Raw genomic sequence first — 22,889 nt, forward strand, 5'->3', positions numbered from 1 at the left:
TACAGTTGATGCAGGTATTACAAAAAATATAAATATTACAAAAATAAAGTTAAGTTAAGTTAATTAAAATGAAGAACAGGAACAGGTGACACGAAGATAGAAGATGGAGACTCTGCGGCAAGAATCCTAGGTGGTGAAGAAACTTAACGTGGTGAAGAAATTTAACATACGGGTACGTACCTACATGTTTGGTTTATCCTTAGTCCAGGTTTAGATGGTATTATATTTAATTCACACATTTTAAAACTTATTTTAAAAATGACATAAGTAACTTATAAGTAAGTAAGATATAAGTAACTCGAATATCCAAACGGTAACGCTAAGTGTCACCTTGGAAACGTTTGGAAGCATTCGAACTCTGTATTGATAAGGTTAAGTCAACCAGAGTTCACAGCTTCCAAAAGGTGTTCGTTCATATGAATCACCCATTCCCCGGATTCGCCCACCATAAGAACCGATGAACCAATGAACTAAGTCACAGATATACTCTTATTTGTGTGTACAGCTCGCACTCGTCATATTACGCTCGTAATAATTGATGCTGTGACCATATGGTCAATTGGTGCACACCCTGAGATTAAACGAAAGACTGAATCATATTTGATCTAAATTATTCAGATTAAAACCAACAATTTTGTATAAAAAAAGTAGAAACAATATTACAAAATTCATGTGTCATATGTTGATTTTTTTCAGTTAATTAAGCCATAAATTATGCATTTCGATATTGAGAATAATTAGTCACACATCTACGAGAAAAAAGTTAGCTGAAATATAAAAAAAAAACATTTCCATTATTTTGGCCATCTTTTTCCACCAACACCGAAAAATACACCAATTATCGAGAACTTAATATCTTTTCTAATAATCAGTGGCGTGTATTTGATAAAGGCTGAAAAGCTTGTCTAACCTAAGAAAAACGAACAGTAAATAGATAATAGAAAATGGGACAAATTTCTAAACAAAATGTATATTTTATATAAATTCTCATTTATTCACGGAGAAAAACTAGTAAAGCTGATTTATTAAAAAATCTGTTCAAATTATTGGTAATCTATTTACAAACGGGACTGTAAGTCGCTTCTTGATAGTGTTAGTAAATTCATAACAATATCGGAACATTTCATGACGAAATGCAATCGTTACAAAATATTGGTATTTTACTTGAATCATGTGTTTTTGGTTTGAAAATTTGGTCGCCTAGAAATATTTCAGATGCGTAAATTAAACTGCGAGTAGATTACATCTTGCCCTTTGAAATAATCGAGTATTTTTTAGATAAGTCTTTTTAAAAGCCCAGAAAAAAATAATGTAAAGGCCTATGAAAACTGCTTTAAAGTTCAAAATTTCCTACTTACGAACCAATTTTCGGTTATTATTTTATGGTATAATGAGTAAAATTAAGTTATTTATTAAATGATTCAAAAAAATTAAACATTTATGCCTGAACTTCCACAAAATAAAATAAAAGGTACTTTGGCCATTTTTTTTTTCTTGCATAAATCAGAACAGGCGGATGGTGTTAACCGGGATTTTAAACCTTATCGCCATCTATGTAAGGGTTGTTATTGATAGCGACTCAATTTAAAATATTACACGACATAGTGCATCGCCTTAAAGTTTTTCGTTTTTGACAGGAACACGAATAATTTGAAGAGATTCTCAAAAAATCAGCAAATTTTTGTATATCAGGAATTTTTGATGCATAGTAAAATGATCACTTCAAATGTCCAATTGATAGCCGAACTTGAAAAATATACGCAGCCTACACGGATAAAATTTACTGATATAAATTATTGTTAACTTATTAAAAATCTTTTCAAATTATGTGTATTCCTGTTAAATACGAGACTGCAGGTCTTTAACGAATGAATTGACAGATTTCCTCGTAAACTATCAGTAAAACACGAATGTGTTATGATGGTGTCGGAACACGTATTCATAAAACTTCCAATATTTTCGCATTTTGTCATTATAAAATAACGGGATAAACGCAGCTAAATGCACATGTATTCCGCCATATTATGAATGTACTTATAGTTTATTAGGAAATGGCTTGCTATTTATTACTTTTTAAACAGGATTTGAACAAATTTACAATACTATTTTTTTTTCGTGTAGGTACATTTGGTCCACTGAGCAATTCACGCCACTGGTAATAATAATCTGTTAGTTGTCCATTCAAGGAGCACTAAACTAAAAATATGCAAATCAACAAAAATATACAAATCAACAAAAATGTACGTATAAAAAAAATATACAAATCAACAAAAACAAGTGTGTTCTTTTGTTTTTTTTTTATTTCTTCCGGAAGGTTTACATATATATAATACATGCATATTATACTCATAGAAAGTAGAAAAAAGGCGACGTTTCGGCCGAGTTGACATCGCGTTTGGGTTCCACCCAGGCGTAGTGTGTTCAGTTCCTCGGATGGCTAAGTCCTTTATCACAACATAAGCAACATTTTCAGCTTACTGTGGTGGTAGTAGGAGATTATTTGCGAATTTTTTACTTTCTTTAAAAAAAAAAAAAAAAAAAAAAAAAAAAAAAAAAAAAAAAAAAAAAAAAAAAAAAAAAAAAAAAAAAAAAAAAAAAAAAAAAAAAAAAAACGTAAAAGAAATGACGGCCGTTTCCATTGCTAACGCTGGCTAAACCTTATGAGATACATCAACATAATGTACTACCGAATTGTATATCTTAAAATGGCCTACAGAAAAGTGCATTATGGCATATATCTATCTCCTTAGGATAACCCTTAGCAACGCCCGGTACACGACAGCTAGTAAGCAATAATATAATTTGCATATTGTCGGTTCCCCACTGACGTCATCGCACATCATTTGAATTACATCATAATCATAATTCAATACGGAATTATTGAATTAAGTAGATTAAATAACGGTTGAAATTAATTTAAATGATTTATTTAAAAAAACATTAAGTGTTTTTATACCTATCTTAAATAATCCAGATATTTCCAACAATAATAATGAATATATTAATAAAACAAAGCAAAACACGAAGCCGGATCGCAGGCTAAATTCGTTCCAGGGGATTAAAATAATTTTAAACACTTTTAGCCAATTTAATCCAAAATTTTAATCCGGTAATGTCGAACTTGTCGTAAACACTAATCTCACTTCCCGGAGCTTTTTTTGAACTTTTATGTCGAAGCACATATATTTAATACGTAACTAACTTCTAATAATCAAATAAAACCAACGTAACCTTCTTCCAACCGCTTGAGTGAATGCGTTGACTATATATATATATATATATATATCACAACATCCACTTTAGTGGCAAGATTCCGGACATATTTAGCGACAGCGACAACGATTTTTAATCTCTCGTTTTCACTTAACTTCACTTGACCCAAACTTCATCGTCTCTTGGTTTTGTTGTTGTTGTTTTACAAAGGAATCGTATTATTTTATTATTATACTAATAAAAATCTACTATATCGACTATATGCAGAGTTTTTAAAATATATATGTATACATTAATAATTTTCCTCTTGTTTTGAATGTTTGACACAATTAGCTCCGAAAACTGCTAGAAACTCTAGAAAAAATTGGAATAAATGGGTTTATTTAAAGATTATCTTAAAGATAGAAAAATATGTACCAAAATAAATAATATTTTTAGTAAAACCAAAAATGTATCTGCAGGAGTTTCACAAGGTTCCATATTGGGACCTACACTGTATATAATTTATATAACTATAATGAAAAAAACTTTTCTCTTTTGTTAAACATTTTGTATTCGCAGATGATACGGCATTCGTCATATCACATAAAGATCTAAAAATTGCATCTAAACTGATGCAGATTGACTTTAATCAACTTTGTAAAGATGCAGGACTATTAATAAATGCTAAAAAAAGGAAAGTAATGCATGTAGAGATCACCTAATGCCAAATTTCAGTTTGATCCTAAAACTTAGAATTAGTTACGGAATATGTCAATCTTGGTGTTACCGTAGATTGCTTTTTCAAATGGGACAAACATATTTTTAAAAAACCTGTAAAAGACTCAGAATGAATGAATGTACACATTAATTTTTTTCATATCAATTGAAACACTTAAAATAATTTATATGTCAATGGCAGAATCTATTATAAGATATGGATTAACAATATGGGGAAATACTAGTATAACCAATCTGAAACAAGTCCAAGTTGTACAAAACGCAATTGTAAAATTACTAGTCGTCCCTAATATTTTCAAACAGAGACATAATACATCGTTGCTGTTTCAGAGTACCAAAATCATCTGTTAAGGCTATTCTATGGCAAAAAATTATAATTCAGCATATATTTATTTACCCCGCAGCATAAATATATCACTAAATTCACGCGCAATGGCGTGTTAATATTCCTTCTTGTCTCTTTGTATTTTTTTATGTTAACTAAATAAAATAATAAAAAAATAGACATATCTTTGTGACGTTTGCGAAACAGTGTCATCCTACGCGCGATTAATAATTGCCTGGCAGTCTGCCTAAATACGTCAGATTGGAGGAGAGTAAGCAAGGGGCAACTTTGACCTCGCACGACAGGCCGTGCAATGCCGGGGTCCCCACTTGACCCGCACCTCGTGAAGAGGAGGAAAAGCCAATTAGATTAGTTGCAAGAACTAATTAAACGATGTACAAAGAAGATAGGTACTACTGGGCAACTTGCATTCTTGGAATGTGAATAATTAACTGTTGTAGATGGCAAGATTGTATTGAATTACTTGGAAAGGTCGGGGACTTTGCAAGAAATTAATAAAATGGCATTTCTATAAGAAATTAATTACTTTTAATTAACTGAAATTATAATAAATACACTGACGACCTCCGGGGTCGAGGGGTGAGGCTCTCGACTAGCAATACGAAGGTCGCGGGCTCAAATCCAGCGCAAGTAAATTTTACTTGTTGCATTTGGATTATTTCACAATTTATTCATTAATCTATTAGTATTGCCTAGTGATGTAAATCATGTATTTAAAGAAAAAAATGTGAATACCGCACAAGAGTCCCAACTCCCCCCAACCGTCTGGAGCCAGTGGGACTATAGCATTCCCAATAAGGGTATGTTGTGAGGTTGAAGGTAGTAGGGAGGGGAAGGAGATAGGAAGGTGCGAAAAGGAAGGTGGTAAAGTTAAAAGTAAAAACTCATATTCCCTCTATTTTTGTTGCTTCGTGGTATATAAAGCTAAATCGTACATTGGGGTATATTGTGAGCCCGAAGATAGTGGGAATTGGGAAGGAGATGAGGAAGAAGAAGGTTGAGGAAGTTCCTGGCTATTCAGATCTGGTCACTAAACACGGCTAAAGCCATTTCAAGCAAACATTTCAATTCCGAATGGTGGTCAGGGTGATACTGAGAGTATCTTCCACAAATATACTATATATTATTTCAAATGATTAAATTGTGAAAAAACAGGAATCAATCAAATTTAATTTTGAATTGATCCCACGACCTCCGGATTGCTAGTCGAGAGCCTTAACCCAGGCCGTCTTTATTTATATTGCCTACTATAATAAGTGGATATACTATTTTTTTTAATTATTACAGTACAATAAAGGTTAATTATCAATTTACAGTACAAGATTGCATATTTTAATATTCCTACCATTGGGAAAATGGGAATACATAAAAGATTTTTATTTAATGATTAAATATATGTACTTCTTTAGATATTTCATTCAATTCTAATCCTAGAACATCTGTTCTACCGTGCGGTATCTTTAATAAGTGGTGGTGATGTCCACAGCTGAATCTTTCAGGCACGTATAAGACAAATCATTTTAAGATGCTGTTCAATATCAATTATGTGTATCAGTAAATTTAAGGCAAAGCTTAATGCTACATCACTATTTTGATTAATCTTTATAACGAATTGGTGTACATTATGAGTATCAAAAATATGCTTTAGATAAATTCAAGGTTTTTCTATCGTTTCCCTTGAGTATAATACAAAGAAAAAAAATTATTCAGTAAAAAATATAAATGTAAACTACTAAAAAATATACATTTTCAATAGAAATGTATGAACACGTAAAGGAAACAACTTAAAAAAATACAATATTATAGCTAAGATTATCTGTGACAGTTTCACTTGATTAACAGTTTTTCTTATTTATAAAATTATTTACAAAATAAATAAAATCCACTTTTGCGCTCCGTTTGTCAAGCGATTTTAATGCCTATTACGTACAATATAAGGCATAACTAGAATATACACATTTTTTTCTTGTAGTTTCCTCTTAAGGCGATGCACTACGTCGTGTAATATTTTTAATTGAGCCGCTATCAATAACAACCCTTACGTAGATGGCGATAAGGTTTAAATTCCCGCTTAACATCATCCGCCTGTTTTGATTTATGCAAGAAAAAAACATGGCCAAAAAGTGCCTTTTATTTTATTTTGTGGATGTTCAGGCAGAAATATTTAATTTTTTCCCGATCATTTTATAAATAACTTAATTTTCCACATTATACAATAAAATCATAACCGAAAATGGGTTCGTACGTAGGAGATTTTGAACTTTAAAGCAGTTTTCATAGACCTTATACATTATTTTTTCTGGGCTTATGAAAAGACTACTAAAAATACTCGGTTATTTCAAAGGCCAAGATGTATTCTACTCGCAGTATTTAATTAAAGCATCTGAAACATTTCTAGGCGACCAAATTTTCAAACCAAAACACATGATTTTGCATTACTACGTATGGCATCGCCTTAAGTGTTTACGATTACAAAATATTACTTTTATATTGCAGTACATTTTTATGTCAGTTATAATTGTTAGGCGTTTTATAGTAGTTTTTATGAGTCATAACATTCCACTTAATTCCGATTTGCAGTAGACAAAAACATAACAAAATATGATCACATAATAATTATGTAGCCTGCTCTTATACCTAAAACCTACATACCAATGTACGTAAGGATATTGTCTGATGAAAAGTGCAGTTGGGTTACATAAACACAGCCTACGCAACACGGTAACTGTTTACGCAATCTTTATGGGTTTATTTTAGTCTCATCCGGTATTAAAAAAAAACTAACAATTTATCTAGCAGGAAATCAGTTTGTATGTAGCAGCAATAACATTAATAACTCTCGAACGATGAGCACTGGCGTTGTGATATTTTTAAAGATCTATTTTATTTTGTTTGTGTTTCTTTATTCATAAAAATTTAAACGATTACAGTTTTTTGTTTTCTACAGCCACCATACTAGGCACACGCCCGTATTATGTTAGCCATATTTCTTTAGATTACAATGTTAAGATGTTAGGATATACAGAAATAAGAGAGAGAGAAAAAATATATAAAAATAAAAATAAGAAGAAAACATATGAATATAACGGAATAAAAGAGCAGTTAATTTAATTTAATGACACGAGACACTATTTGCAATAGTTCCTTAATATATAATAGCTAATTCTGAATATTTTTTAAATAAATATGTTCAGTTTTCGATTTGGTATCTATATTGAGTAAATTGAATATTTTGGGAGCAATATAGGAAAATTGTCGCTCGGCAAATGCTGTTTTTGTTGGAGGAATTACACATTTGAGGTGTGACGAGTTACGCGTATGAATATTTTGTTGTGTTTTTTTGATGATATATTTTTTCCATATGTATATAAGAATAGTCATTGACGAATATCTAGGATTATAAATTTTTTGAAAAGTGGCTCTGATGGGTGTGACGGGTGACATTTGAATATTATCCTTAGCAATAGTTTTTGAGTTAAGATCAAGGGACGGAGAATTGAAGATATGTTTGAAATTTCCAAGTCAACGCAATGTTTAGAATGATGCGTAGTTTAAGTCGTGAGATAATTAGTTTTGAAATGTCCACACGCCTTAGTGGTGAAATATTAGAAATTAGTTTATATTTTTGTTTCGTAATGAATTTAATGAAATAAACGTGTGTATTATTCAATTAAAAAAAAACAGAGAAATTTATTTAAATTACAAGTTAGAGCTTTTTCAGGACGTAGTAGTGCAGATACCAACCCTATTGCAAAGCAGTGAGAAAAATTAAAGAGGATGGATGAAAATGAAACCGAATACCGTAGATATAAGATCTCTGAGGTGTTTGTGTGATAAAAACTATATGACTACAGTACGAATGATCTGAAAAGAATGCAAAGCCGGTTTAGGGGTAATGAGATATAAGAATATTATAAGGCGCATGTTGACTTAAAAAACTCGGTGATATGGCATGATTAAGTGATCCAAATATATACTTGAATAACATAAAATTTAACTTAATATTCTAAGATCAGTAAGGTACTATAAGGATTAAATTGAAATGAGTTTTATATAATATTACATACGACACGTGAAACCTTATTTTTAATCCCAATGAGTTACAAAACTCATTATAGGACGAGAAGAACTTACAATACATAGGTAGGAGTTGATAGTTACAAATTTACATTGGTATTTTGATATAAAAATTATAAGTTTCACATACGAAACAGTACAAAAATAATCATGTTTTTAAGTTTCAGAAAATACCACAAAAATAGAAAAAGTGACGTTAAGTAGAAAAAAAAAGAAACAAAAAAGGAAACCGACAGGGATATACTCATAAGCACAGAGCCAAGGTACGAATTTACAAAAAGGTACATACCCACTAATACATTGGTAAAAAAAGATTATGCTCGATTACAAATACAGGGGATAGAAAATGAGACAAAAATAAAAAAGACAAAATACAACATGACAAGAATTACGTATTTTCGTTTTTATATCTTTTGAAAAAATATTCTTTTAAAGCCTTACTTTGAATTTTTTGCATTTAAGGCGATGCACTACGTCGTTTAATATTTTAAATTGAGCCGCTATCAATAACAACCCTTACGCAGATGGCGATAAGGTTTAAATTCCCGCTTAACACCATCCGCCTGTTTTGATTTATGCAAGAAAAAGTACGATGGCCAAAAAGTGCGTTTTATTTTATTTTGTGGATGTTCAGGCATAAATTTTTTTTTCGGTCATTTTATAAATTACTTAATTTTCCACATTATACAATAAAATCATAACCGAAAATGGGTTCGTAAGTAGGAGATTTTGAAATTTAAAGCAGTTTTCATAGGCCATATACATTATTTTTTTCTGGGCTTATAAAAAAACTTATCTAAAAATTACTCGATTATTTCAAAGGCCAAGATGTATTCTACTCGCATTATTTAATTAAAGCATCTGAAACATTTCTAGGCGACCAAATTTTCAAACCAAAAACGCATGATTTTGCGTTACTACGTATGGCATCGCCTTAAATAATTTTCTCGGAAAAATATTATATTAAAGTTACTTTATCGATTTTCTGCATTCTTGACACATCGATTCCGATTTCGAAATGACAATAAAATAATTATCTGTTAAAATATTATTGGTAGGTTATAATCCGAGTTTGAACCAGAGTTACACCTCTACACAGCATCCTCAAATATGACATAGGGCTAGAGTGAAATTATTTTCCTCGGGGCCCCCTGTATGTAGTTAATAAAAAAATACAGACAGTTCAACCAAAATTAGTATTTTTCTTCCGTTCTCTTATTCGGTTCGGGGACCCATCTCATTGAAAAGATGCCTCCTGGCGTCCCTTTCCAGCGATTATTCGGGGCCTCCGTCCATAGCAGACAAGAAGACCCAATCTCACCTCGCACAGTCTCCGGAGATGTTTCTCTCAACTTTGTCTTAGGTGGACAATTGAACGTATTCCCTTTGGAATCGCCCTGAATATTTTCACCAGTCTTCTATAATTCTCAATAGGTGACCAATCCACCTCAATTGTGACTTTTCCATGAAGATAATTTATTCTGTCAGAAAAAAATTGATGCTTATTCTGTCTGCCATTGAGAGGAACTTGTATCGACTATATCAAAAAAGAGTTTTTATGCTATTCAAGTGATCTTTACAAGATGCAAATATATGTGGTTTTTTTGTCACAATTTTATTGAAATAAATATTGCAAAAATATTCAAATCTTTAAAAGTTGTCCCGACACTATTAATGATGAACTAGTCGATAATAAATTGTCAAATGTAATTTTATCGGGCAATCCAGACCTAGCCCAAATATTGTACTAAATTTCGTGGAATTTACATGATAAAATAATTTCCCCTACATAATAATATTGTTTACTCGAGTATTATCGTCAAGTGGTTCATAAACAAACATTGATGTTTCACTTCACTTTTCAAAAATCAACATATCGGAAATCAAGAAATAATCATTCCTATTTTAAATCGACCATTTTTCATTTCTTGTCTGTTAGTTTGTTTGTTACGTTCCGGTTTCGATTCAAGATGGTGGCCATGTTGGATATTCCTTTTTATCCCGTCAGAATTCGCATGACCGTGGTTGTCAGCTGTCAAATCGGAATAATCAATCTTGTGTATTATTATACCTGAAGAAAAGTTGAAAAAAATAATTATCTTTGAGATGGGGACATTTCTTTGGAAAATTAGAGTAATTTTTTTTATTTGAATTTTTTTTGAATGATTATGATTAAGTAGTTAGGTATATAAGTAACTACTTACAAATCTTATGATTTGAGAGGAAATTTTTGTTTTGATTTCTTAAATAATGAAAAATTAGAAATATGCTTTTTAGAACACGAGGTGTACTGTTCACGGTTAGTTAGTAGTTATCTGCTATTTAATTATTTAATAGTTACTATGATTTTTTTATGTGATACCTACCGCGTAAGAGTTCCGACTGCTCGGAACCAGTGGAACTGTGGCATCCCCGTTTTGGGAATGTTCAGAGTCTGTGGAAAGCAGCGACTCATGTGCAGTAGGTTTTCACAAAAAATAATCACTCCTAATTTCAAACAATATTTATAATAATTGCACTCAAATAGCTTTAATTTTTATGTATTAAAACTGTTAAACAGTTTAATAATACCTTCAGAAGGCGCAACAACTGTCACGCGTAATAATAATTACACATCAGAACTTGTTTATAAATAATCTGTTATTATAAATTGAATTTTAAAATAATATATATAAATTAATGAATCTTATAGTCTCAAAAACTGCTGAATCTATTTTACTGAAGATTGTTCTTATTAGTGCCAGGAGTGTTTTGAATGGTAGAATAAGTCGGGGACGCCTGAAGAATACTTAATAATAATAATTGGATGACTTGTATAGCGCCGTTTTTGTGCAAAATCACCTCAAGGGCGCAATATATCTGCACAGGAATGAGATACGAATCGAGATCGAATTAAAATCGACATAACGTTAATGTTATACACTAATTGGATATATAGAAAAAATGGAGTTCTACAAATTAAACTTAATAACGCTTTTCAATAAACTATATGCCGCAGTATTTAGAGTTTGGATGTGCCGCAGTATTTCAAATTTGGATGTGCCGCAGTATTTTGAGTTCGGATGTGCCGCAGTATATAGAGTTCGGGTGTGCCGCAGTATTTAGAGTTTGGATGTGCCGCAGTATTTCAAATTTGGATGTGCCGCAGTATTTTGAGTTCGGGTGTGCCGCAGTATATAGAGTTCGGATGTGCCGCAGTATATAGAGTTCAGGTGTGCCGCAGTATTTAGACTTCGGATGTGCTGCAGTATTTTGGTATCGACGAGGGCAATAATAATCATCTTATAGTTATGTATTATTCTGTCTAAAAAATAGACACAGTATCGAGAGAAAACCGGTTCCTAGTGGAGATGGTTCAATAAAAACATTAATACGTCAACGATTGGAACAATATCCTACAAAAAAAACACTCGACAACGGATTATTTTCAAACGAAAAACAGATGATTTGAAACATGTTGAACAAAGAACCATTTAACGTCAGCAAAAATATGTTTTAACATGTTTTTGCTATCTATAATAACTACAACGATTTTTTTAAACTTCAAACAAGTTTTTAGTGATAATATTATACGTAGTTAAAAACAACAAAAATATTATAATTTTAGATGTGTTCAACTGTATGGAATATAGTTACAAGAAGGCTGTAATAATATGCATGGGTTCTATATAATTTAAAAGTCAGTTTATGACAACTCTTTGTACAAAACACGAACGATATAATAATAATCATTTGTTTTTTGCAGAGAACGCTTTTTTTATACGGTGCTTGAAAAATATGGAAGGAACCATAGAATAAAGAAGAAAACTAGAAATCAAAAATATCGGATAGAAATAATAGTTCACCGAATTTGGTTAGTTTTGCAAAGTAAACAGCTAAAAAAGGTGGCAAATTTTACAATTGAAGAGCCAAGATGCGTAGAAGATCAAAAAAATTGAGTAAAAAATAAACAGGTAACTTTGGCCACCAAAATACAGTATCGAACAAAAAACTGTCAGTAAAAAATAAGATTATATAAATAAATAATTCGTTAAATTTTTATGTAAATATAGAAATCAAGTCAATGTGCGAGAACGACAATGTAAATTGCATATATCTTCCTTTTTCATTTCGTTGTGAATGGCATACATAATACTAAGCATACTCTAAAGCTAGGTTATTCAATTATTGACACCAATTGAAGAAAATACCAAGAGAAATCATGATTTAACACGGCCGTGGATCAAAAAAAGTAAATAATGCATAATGACAAAGAAACACAACAAATAATTTATAAAAAACAGGTGTTTTTGAGACGTACCTTTTGCCCATCCTGTAAGGACATTTCCCAGGTAGGCCACCTTGTAAACTGGATCTGGTTCGCTGATGTTGATGCTGCTGTGTCTCTTCAAGAGCCTTCCAAGACCTTTAGACAAAGTCCTGAAAGTCTTCATTTTGAAATCCTTGTTATTTTCACTTCCATTGTGAAGTTCTGGGGTCTCTACACTCCTGGAAAAATGTTTGTTGTGTTCGTTCAGCTTTTGGCTGATCAGTTTTGGTAACATAGGTATAGATCTTCGTCTTTCCGAAAGGACTGTCTTTGCCTGGGATAGGTTGTACACGTTAGAGTTTTTTTTGTACGTGTGAGAGTTGTTGCTCACTGCTTTGATGAGCTTGACCATATCTTCACATTCTTTGTCATCATCGTGATCTTTAAGTTCCAAGCTTTCTTTTTCTGAAATCTTCGGACTCTCTTCATTGCGAATGAATGCATGATCGGGTGTTGTTGTTCCAATTGAAACAGTCACGTTGACCTCAACAGTTTTGTTGATTGGTTGTGTGTCTTTAATCAGGTTGTTGTTTAGTTTGTCTGACTCATTGTGACTTCCCTCTGTTCCGTCATAGAGCATGGAGGAGCTGAGATATTGTCCCTTTCGGAGACTCGATGTCTTCAGCATGATATTCTGCTCACTGGAGCTTCTAGTTTTGAGAACGTGGATCTTTGAGAAGTTTGTAACGGCCCTGTCTGTTTCATCCACACCCACAAATCTGCCAGTGATCTCAACTTGGTCTTCTGTGGGAGTGGGAGTGCTATCTGCCGCATTGTGTTCGGTTTGACCTCCTTGCATGTTATCAGAACTAGCCTGCAGTTCTCCACTGGATTGTTTATTCCTAGCGCGCCTCGCATCTGATGCGGTTTTATGAGCCATTCTAGCAGCGAAAATTAGGCAAATTTAATAATATGGACAGCAAAATTACTGTATCAAATTAGAATACTTTAAAATCTGGACTAATCGAACATTCCAGGCTTCGACATGTACACATTATACACAGAAACTACCGAGTTACATTCGTAACTGGAATGTTAACGTCTCAAAGAAAACGTATTATTTTAAAAATACAGCCTTATTGAAAGGTTGCATGAACATTTATTGAAACACCAGCTTGTCGCTTGGAGGACAGACAACACAACGAGACTAATATATTCAGGATTCCTTCAGTAAAGTTGTTCCGTCAGTTTACCGTGCAGTCGCGAACAGAAAGATCTGGGTCACTCAAATAACTTATCAAAAAGGCAACTTTATTAACTTATTTATGTAACAAAAGTTAGAAAACTGACCGCAGTTAGAGGCATACATTTACAACACCACAACATAACGAGCAGAACACCCGAGTTGTTCGCGGAAACATTCTAAGTTTCGCGTGAACTTAAACCGTAGTTTAATACCACTAAAACGAGGGTTTTAACTTATGGTTTGGTCGGTTTAACTTGACAACACTTCACAATTGGTTCACAGATGCTTCAGCAATGTTTTGCTATAAACAAAAATGGAAAACAACAGCTTATCAACGTATTATTTCGTTCACTTGCGCTCGCGTTAGTTTAGCTCGACGGGTGAGCGGCAATTGAGGTTTGGGTCTGTACTTGTGTATGAGGAGGTTGGAACGTTGGAAGTGTACGAACAACGAAAAGGCCGGCGCAATGTCCGCGATGGCGTGCCGGAGACACCCGAACACTTACGAAGATTGCCGAAGCGATCAGGTATTCCGTACCTGAGCAAGGTGTGATGGGTAGGTAGCGGGCGGCCGAAAAGGTGCAAACAAATAGTAAACAATCAAAAATGCATTGTTCTATAATAAAAATTAATAAATAACAACTTATGACCATTACCGGATTATAATAATTCATTGTTTTTGTTGTTTTTATTACAGAAATAAGTATTATCGTAAATATAAGGTTGTCGCCAACTAGAAAGTCGGTAGAAAGTGGCTATGCATTGAAACATCCAATAATATAGGCGTTCGTATCTAAATTACATACTAAGTGGCCGTTTTGAATCTTATCTCGTATACCGTAAAGTCCCTTCTCGAAGGAGTATGCAGGGTGAATAAAACGCCACACATTCCGACAGATTTGTGATGGATTTTTAACATAATTTAGCAGAAGACATTGTAGTAAATATACAGGAAAAAAACACTTTGTATCAGTTAGCATTGAGAATGAAGTATTTATTTAGTCGGAAATAATGCCTTTTAATAGCAATTTTGTAAAAACACTGATAATTTGACGTCTTATCGTCACGCAATGTTTTGACATTTTTTAGGTTGGTTTTTTGTTTAATTTTTAATTAAACCGAAACTAAGAACCTATTTTAAAAATAGAGAAAAGTTGTTCCAATAAAATCTAAAAAATATATATTTATATTGGTTAGTTGGTCGAGTAGTACAAAGCGTCTGGTTTCCATGCCATCATTGCACAGGCAACAACACTTTTCGATCTCAGCAGGTAATATATATTTTTGATATTATAGAAACAAACAGTACATGATTTACAGAGATGAAACAATATACAGGAATAAGATACTTCATGTTGTGTACCTATGATATGTTTCCTTGTAATGTCTGCTAAGTGGTATGTTTATTCCTTAATTACCAGGTGACTTGTGTAGTTTATAGGTGTGTGTGTATGTGTGACGTGCGTAATGTATGTGTGAGTGTTTGTGTGCATGTGTGTGTCTGTATGTATGCGCATTGAACAGTTTAAATTATTGTCATGATGCCACGTTTGAATTTTGGCAGTGAATTCAAAAAAAATATTATGTTAGAGTTAAGAGAAATATTATTAAGTGTATGAAGAGCTCGGTTAATTGGCGAATTGATGATGTATTTGTTTTATAATTTAGCGTGAAATTCAACTGTTGTCAGGTTATTCCTGACGAATGTTTGAATTTAAATTATAATCAATTCAATATTCAAGTACAGGAACTCAACGTCCAATAAATTATTAATAATTATTGTATTCTATAAACTGTACAGTAAGATTATACATATTGCACAGATAAAATAATCCGTGTAAATAATTGCAATTTCAATTAAATTAATTACTTTAGCATTTATTGATGAATATATTTGCTTAAAATTCGCATTATAAACTCGTATTTAGAATAATTTATGGATTTTTTACGATGTTGAGGGTCAATAAATGAATGCCGTTTCAGAAATAGATATCTAGTCTCCGCAGGGGAAGCCAGTAAAAATTAAACAGTGAACTTCCGAAAATCCCTAATACCCCAAACAGACGAGGCTAGTATTTCAATCCAGGACAACGAGCCATTGCTAATAATTTAGCGAGATAGTAATTCTATCAACATGTAAACAGAACAAGGTCTTAAAACGATGCCATACGTAGTAATGCAAAATCATGTGTTTTTGGTTTGAAAATTTGGTCGCCTAGAAATGTTTCAGATGCTTTAATTAAATACTGCGAGTAGAATACATCTTGGCCTTTGAAATAATCGAGTATTTTTTAGATAAGTTTTTTATAAGCCCAAAAAAAAAATAATGTACAAGGCCTATGAAAACTGCTTTAAAGTTCAAAATCTCCTACTTACGAACCCATTTTCGGTTATGATTTTATTTTATAATGTGGCAAATTAAGTTATTTATAAAATGATCGAAATTTTTTAAATATTTATGCCTGAACATCCACAAAATAAAATAAAAGGCACCTTTTGGCCATGTTTTTTTCTTGCATAAATCAAAACAGGCGGATGGTGTTAAGCGGGAATTTACCTTAATAAACCTTATCGCCATCTACGTAAGGGTTGTTTTTGATAGGGGCTCAATTTAAAATATTACACGACGTAGTGCATCGCCTTAATATTTCTATTTTTGATACTGACAATTCGTGGTGGAAATCCATTATAATGATATATGAAAAGAATGTTAAACTCTTTTCCACACATTTTATCGTTACCGGTTTCAGCTTATTACAGCCATCTTCAGGCTGGTACAATTGTTTCTTAAACTATGGCTTATATACACAAAACAAGGAGAAAACTTACTGATATAATATATATCTATTTTATTAAAAATCAAATTATTCGTATTCCTGTTGAAAACGGGACTGCAAGCCTTTAACGAATGAATTGACAGATTTCCTAACAAACTATCAGCAGCACACAAATGTATTATGAGGCTGTCGGAATAGGTGTTCATAAAAATTCTGATGTTTTCGCATTTCGTCATTATATTTATCAGGATAATGGCATCTGCATGAACGTGTTCCGATATATTCTATATGTACTAATATTTTATTAGGAACTGGCCTGCCATCGTGTTTTTAACAGGATTTTAATAAATCAGCAATACTCGTTTTTCTTCGTGCATTGGTGGGAAGGTGTGAGGGTTCACAGAGATGGTATAAAATGATTTTATTACAATTTTATGGTTTTTCCAATTTTGTTGATGTCTGTTTGAAAGTACCCGTACGAACACCATAAAAAGATTTTTTTAAAACTTTAATCTTTTCAGTATTATAAAACTTATCTCAAAAAACGCTCTACTGAAATTTAAATGATAAATGGGCACTTTTCTAACCAACACACCAACACTACAAATATCTTTTGGCCCGAAAAATCATAAATTTCCTGCTACAAAATTATGTAATGCCATTCCAAATGTAATTAAAAATACCAAGAGGAAACTAGTTTAAAAATAACATGACAATATAATTAAGTAATCAACAAACATAAAGATGAAGAAATCAACAAATATGACAGGAAGAACTCAACAAACATGAAGATGAATAAATAAGAAATATGAAAATGACGAAATTAACAATTATGAAGATGAAGAAATCACCAAAGACGAAGATTAATAAATCAACTAACCTGAAGATGAAGAAATGAACAAACACAAAGTTTAAAAAATCAAAAACACGAAGATGAAGAAATAAAAAACAAGAAGATGAAAAAATAATAAAACAAGAAGATGAAGAAATCAACAAACATGAAAATAAGAAGATTAATAAATCAACAAGCATGAAGATGAAGAAATCAACAAACATGAAGTCGAAGAAATCGAAAAAGATGAAGAAATCAGCAAAAATAAATCCCTAGTGAGGAGGAATGTCAATAAACTACCACATTGTACGTATTTTAATAGTCATAAATAAATAATTTAAAAAAATAAAAGCTCAGCTAAATCTGAATAGCAACGTACTTCCTAAAGCCAAAATTCCTCTTCTTCTTTTCCACCCCCTTCCTTTCATACTCTCTTGAGCCTCAGAACAAACCAATCGGGATTCTTTTTACCTTCATTGTGTTTTGATCCAAACTCTTACAACTGATGTTGCTTAACTTTGGTGAACGCTTGGCAAGTGATGCTGTAATCTCGCTATGCACGCAGTCAGGCGATAAATTATTATCTCTACGCAGTTAGAAAGAGTGGAATCAATGTAGGTATGAAGAAATAATAATGGTTACTAGTTAGAATAGAGAGATGATAGGTTAAGATTGTAAAGTGAACGGGGAAGAGAACAAGTCAAGGACGTACAAATTCCGTATGGACGTGCATTTATCAATTTGTTGAACCGCGGCTTCAAGGTCGGATTGGACATGAGAATAATAATGATATTATAGTCAGAATAATAGAAAAATTTAATATTTTTAACTCTTCACTGTACACGGTGTTCGGAAACTCGTAGTAATAGCGGGAAATTGGTGAATTCACGTCATATTTGGAATCTATTTTGTAGTTTAACTTTTTTTTATTTTAGCCTTCGTTTTCGAGTAAATCGAGTGCGAACATTGATATAATATCTCCATGAGTGCGAAGTTGGAATTTATTATGTAGTATTATAAAGAATTACATTACATTCTGCATCTGTAAACAGGTTAAAGATATTGCCAGATAGCAATTTCTTCAAAGCAACCTAGATTTCAGATGAAAATCTTTGTAAAGATCAGCAAAAAAATTATTTAAAAAATAAAGAATTATTCATTAAAATATTTTTAAGAATTATTATACTTTGCTGATCTTGTCCGGAAAACATAACAATTCAAAAAACAAAATCAAAGTATTTTAACTGAAAGTCGCCTAGGTCAAAAACATGCCCCTTAATATAATTCCCATCACAAAAATAATGTAACACCTCGTGTGTGCAACAACAAAATTGGTGGGTACACATTTCAGACAACATTAGAACAATTAAATATGATAAATGCCTAGCAGTGGCACAGTTGTTCGGGGGGGGGGGTTCACAAGTTTGTAACACTGGTTTCCGGACATCGTGGATAAACGATCAAAAACTTGCGCTGATTGTTGAGTTTGGGCCACCTAAGCCGATAAATGATAGATCGTGTTTTTTGTTTAAGTTGCAAGCTCCCACTATTTACGTGTAATGGCTTTGGCCCTGTTTGGTGTCCAGATCTGTATTGTATAGCCAGATTCTTTCCCACCTTCCCTTCACCCATCTCCTTCCTTCTTTAATGCATTTATTAAACTCACAACATTACCCAAGTAAAAAAAAATGCTGTCCATTTTTATATATTTTTTATCAATAACTTTATAACTTAACTACATGACCCGTAACGTCACCGATAACCAGTCTTAAATGGCCTACGTTTTTTTTTTGGGAATCGAGACGTTTTTTATTCTTAAGATTACCGGATTTTAACATCGAACAATACTAGGTAAAATCTTGTATCTCGTCACTAATATTATTGTATTGAATCAAAGTACAAAATGCATCCATGACCGCACCTGATAAACAATTTACCGGTATTTAAAAACCTGCATTAAAACATTTGTATCGGTTCAAATGTGAATGTGGACCAGAGTTGTCAATGCGTATATTCTTATAATGTAAATGTTCCTGGAGGGACGAGTACACTCTTTCAGAGTGCTTCTCCGCCATCACATGGGAAGCTTATGGAGCAGACTACGCCAATCAAGTAACAAAATCATCACTGCCATGGTTGCCTGGATGGAGTCCCCTCTGATGGCTCTCTGGAGACGGGAGATGTGCAAATATCCTCCATAAACGGCTGTTCACACATTAATTTTTGTGTGTATATTTTATCTTTTTTCACTTAAATTCCGCTTTTTGTGCCTGTCGAAATCACCTATTTATTATTATTAGTTTTCTTAGTCTAATTATTTATATTATTTCAAATATGGAATGTATTGCATTGCACTACCCCTGCATACATTCTGGAATAAATTCTTATTATTATTATTAATATACCCACAACACATGAAGAGATTTTCAAATTCCCAATATCAGAAAATAGCATTGTTTTTTATTATGTAGTCATTTTCGGATGTTGTCTTCCTAAAAATTGAAAGGGAAATACTCGTACAGTTCGTTCTCAAAATTATTTTAAATATTATTTTTTAATTTGGTCGGATAATCAAGAAATGCCAAGAATCCCCGTATTTTCCCCAAAAAAGGTCCCAAAACCCAATTCTTGAGGAATTCTCCACGAATTGGCAACCCTGGTGTGGATATTGTAGACCATGTACGTATTACTCACGTAGACCGGTTGTTTTGAAATGGTTTTATAAAGGGAAGTTGTTTTATTTGTTTTTAAATTCTACGTATAATATTATATAATAAATCTTACATACTGAGAATCAGCGTTTGTTGATCTATGTGTATATATATTTTTAAGTTATACTATTGTTCACTGAATTTTCTTTATTGGGGGTGCCATAGGCCCACCGGCTTCAGAATTCAGACTTGAGAGTAGTTGGGACTCTTATACGGCATTCACATAAAAATAATAATAATACGCAGTAATTTTTCTCGAGAATTCCGCAGTACGAAAGTGAAACCCTATACTCTCTTATAAAACATGCCATAATTTTGTTCAGAGTTTGGTTCAAGTTCATGCCAACTGAAGTTCCTTGTATGACGGTGTTTACCCGCGCATAGCCAATTACTTAATTACGAATTTAACAATAAAAATATTAAATGAAATGACGTGACCCGTACTTGTAAGACTGTCTCGATTATTGAATAATAGACATTACTATTTCACGCGAGATGGCTAAATTGTGTTTGAGAGATAGGATCTTGGATCTGGACATATCCATTCGAATGTTCTGGGGCATATTCTTCACAAACAGCATGGTAGTGGGAAATATATAATACATCTCGGTAACCGACGTTTTGACCGTAAACAAAAAGATCGTAATTATCATTTGATCGTAAGCCCATTTGATCATAAATTGCTATTTTCATTCAAATTTATCTGTAACCGACGTTTTTACCGTAATCAAACGATCGTAAGCAAAAAGATTGTAATTATCATTTGATCATAAATTGCCATTTGTTCGTAAACCGTACATTATCTCATAAAATATATCACTACGTGTAAATTAAATCAAATCTTTTTACTTTAACATGGCACACAGACACCATTATTTGCTCACAATCATTTGCTTATTATTTGCCTACGATCATTTTGCTTACAAACATTATGCTTACAATAATTTTGCTTACGATTATTTTAATTTTTACGTGTAATTTATACCAAATATTTTTACTTTAACATGGCATACAGATTTGCTTATTATTTACCTACGAACATTTTGCTTAAAATAATTTTGCTTACGATCATTTTGCTGATAATCATTCTACTTGCGATCATTTTGCTTATGATCATGCTTAATAATAATAATAATAATAATACTTGGATGACTTTTATAGCGACGTTTTTGTGCAATAACACCTCAAGGGCGCTGTACAAACTTATAATACATTTCTACAGTGTTATTACTTAACTATTTATGGAGAAAATATACAGTACAATACTTACCTGGTAGGTCACTTGAGATTAACACTTAATTAACATTATCTAATTGTTTATTGGTGAAATTTAGATACAGGATTTAGGACTTAATTGAAAAATTGAATATAACTGGACTTTCTCTTAGGATTGGTATATTTAATTTAAGGGTACGACAGCTTAAAAAGGTAAGTTTTTAGTTTAGACCTGAATTCTGTTGGACTTGTTATGGATCTTAGTTCCGGAGGGAGTTTATTCCAAGCCTTCGGCCCAGATACTCCGAAAGCGCGATCACCAAACTTAGTATTTGGCTTGCGCGTAGGTTCTATCAGTCTGCCTACAGCTGCTGATGTTGCTGATCTAAGCGTTGACTGCCTCAGACCAGTGTTTTCCGGGAAGCATAGTTCAGAGATGTAGGGTGGGGCCATTTCATTGATGGATTTAAACACCATCCAGCACAGTTTGTACTTGATTCTTTCAGGGCATTTGAGCCAGTGAAGGTTACGAAGGTGTTCTGAAATGTGCGAATATTTTGAAACCCCGGTTATGAGCCGTGCTGCTGCATTAAACACTGATTGAAGTTTGTCAATTTGATATTTTGGAAGGCTGGCATAAATGCCGTTGCAGTAATCGAGACGTGAGACTACGTAAGAGTTGATAAGTAGTTTTGTTGCTTCTGAATGAAGGTTTCTTCGGACAGACTTGAGTTGTCTTAGGTGAAAAAAACCGGTGCTTACAGTCCTATTTATTTGACTTTTAAACGAAAAGTCTGAATCTAAATTGACACCGAGAAGTTTGACTGTTGTTTTTGGGATGATATCGCTGCCGGAAATAGTAATAGGTGAATTGTCTATGAAATGTTGACGTTTTTTTGTGGCTACCCAAAGAAACTCAGTCTTAGATGGATTGAGCTTCAGCTTGTTTGAAGACATCCAACGAGTTATTGCTTCTAGACATTCAGTTATACGGATCTTGAGACTATTGATTTCATTTGGAGCGCAGTAAAAATAAACTTGCTGATCGTCAGCGTAGCAGTGAGACAAGAGATCAAATGACTCGATTATTTTGGCGACATCATTTGTAAAAAGGATGAAGAGAAGTGGACCCAAAACGGATCCCTGGGGTACCCCTGAAGAAAGTGTTGCGAAATTGGACAATTTATTTCCAACCCTCACGGCTTGTAAGCGATTGGATAAATAGGATACCAGCCAATTTTTTATGTTCAAACCAAATGTTTCCTCTAATCTCCTAATGAGGAATTCATGATCAATCGTGTCAAACGCTGCACTCATGTCTATGAGTGAGATAAGTGATAACTTACCTGACTCTACGGCCAGAGTTATGTCTGATAGCATAAGAAGTAGTCCGGTTTCAGTTGAGTGGAACTTTTTGTACGCAGATTGACGTTTTGCGAATAATTTATTTGAATTCAAGTGACGGGTTAGTTGTGCGGCAGCAATTTTCTCCAGGATTTTTGA

At 32.8% G+C, this 22,889-nt stretch overlaps 1 protein-coding gene across 1 annotated transcript in view; it reads right to left on the reverse strand.

The window, feature by feature from the left end:
• LOC149411332 (uncharacterized) overlaps positions 1–14,227 on the reverse strand; it is a 130,859-nt gene extending 116,632 nt beyond the window's left edge. Inside the window, exon 1 of the mRNA XM_089647382.1 lies at positions 12,657–14,227. Coding sequence (XP_089503508.1) covers positions 12,657–13,545 — 889 coding nt within the window. The 5' untranslated portion in view covers positions 13,546–14,227. The remainder of the gene's footprint in view (positions 1–12,656) is intronic.
• Between the last annotated feature and the right edge of the window lie 8,662 nt (positions 14,228–22,889).

This window comes from Hesperophylax consimilis, chromosome 26, assembly GCF_061612785.1.
Source record: "Hesperophylax consimilis isolate HC1 chromosome 26, BYU_Hcon_1.0, whole genome shotgun sequence".
Classification (NCBI taxonomy): domain Eukaryota; kingdom Metazoa; phylum Arthropoda; class Insecta; order Trichoptera; family Limnephilidae; genus Hesperophylax; species Hesperophylax consimilis.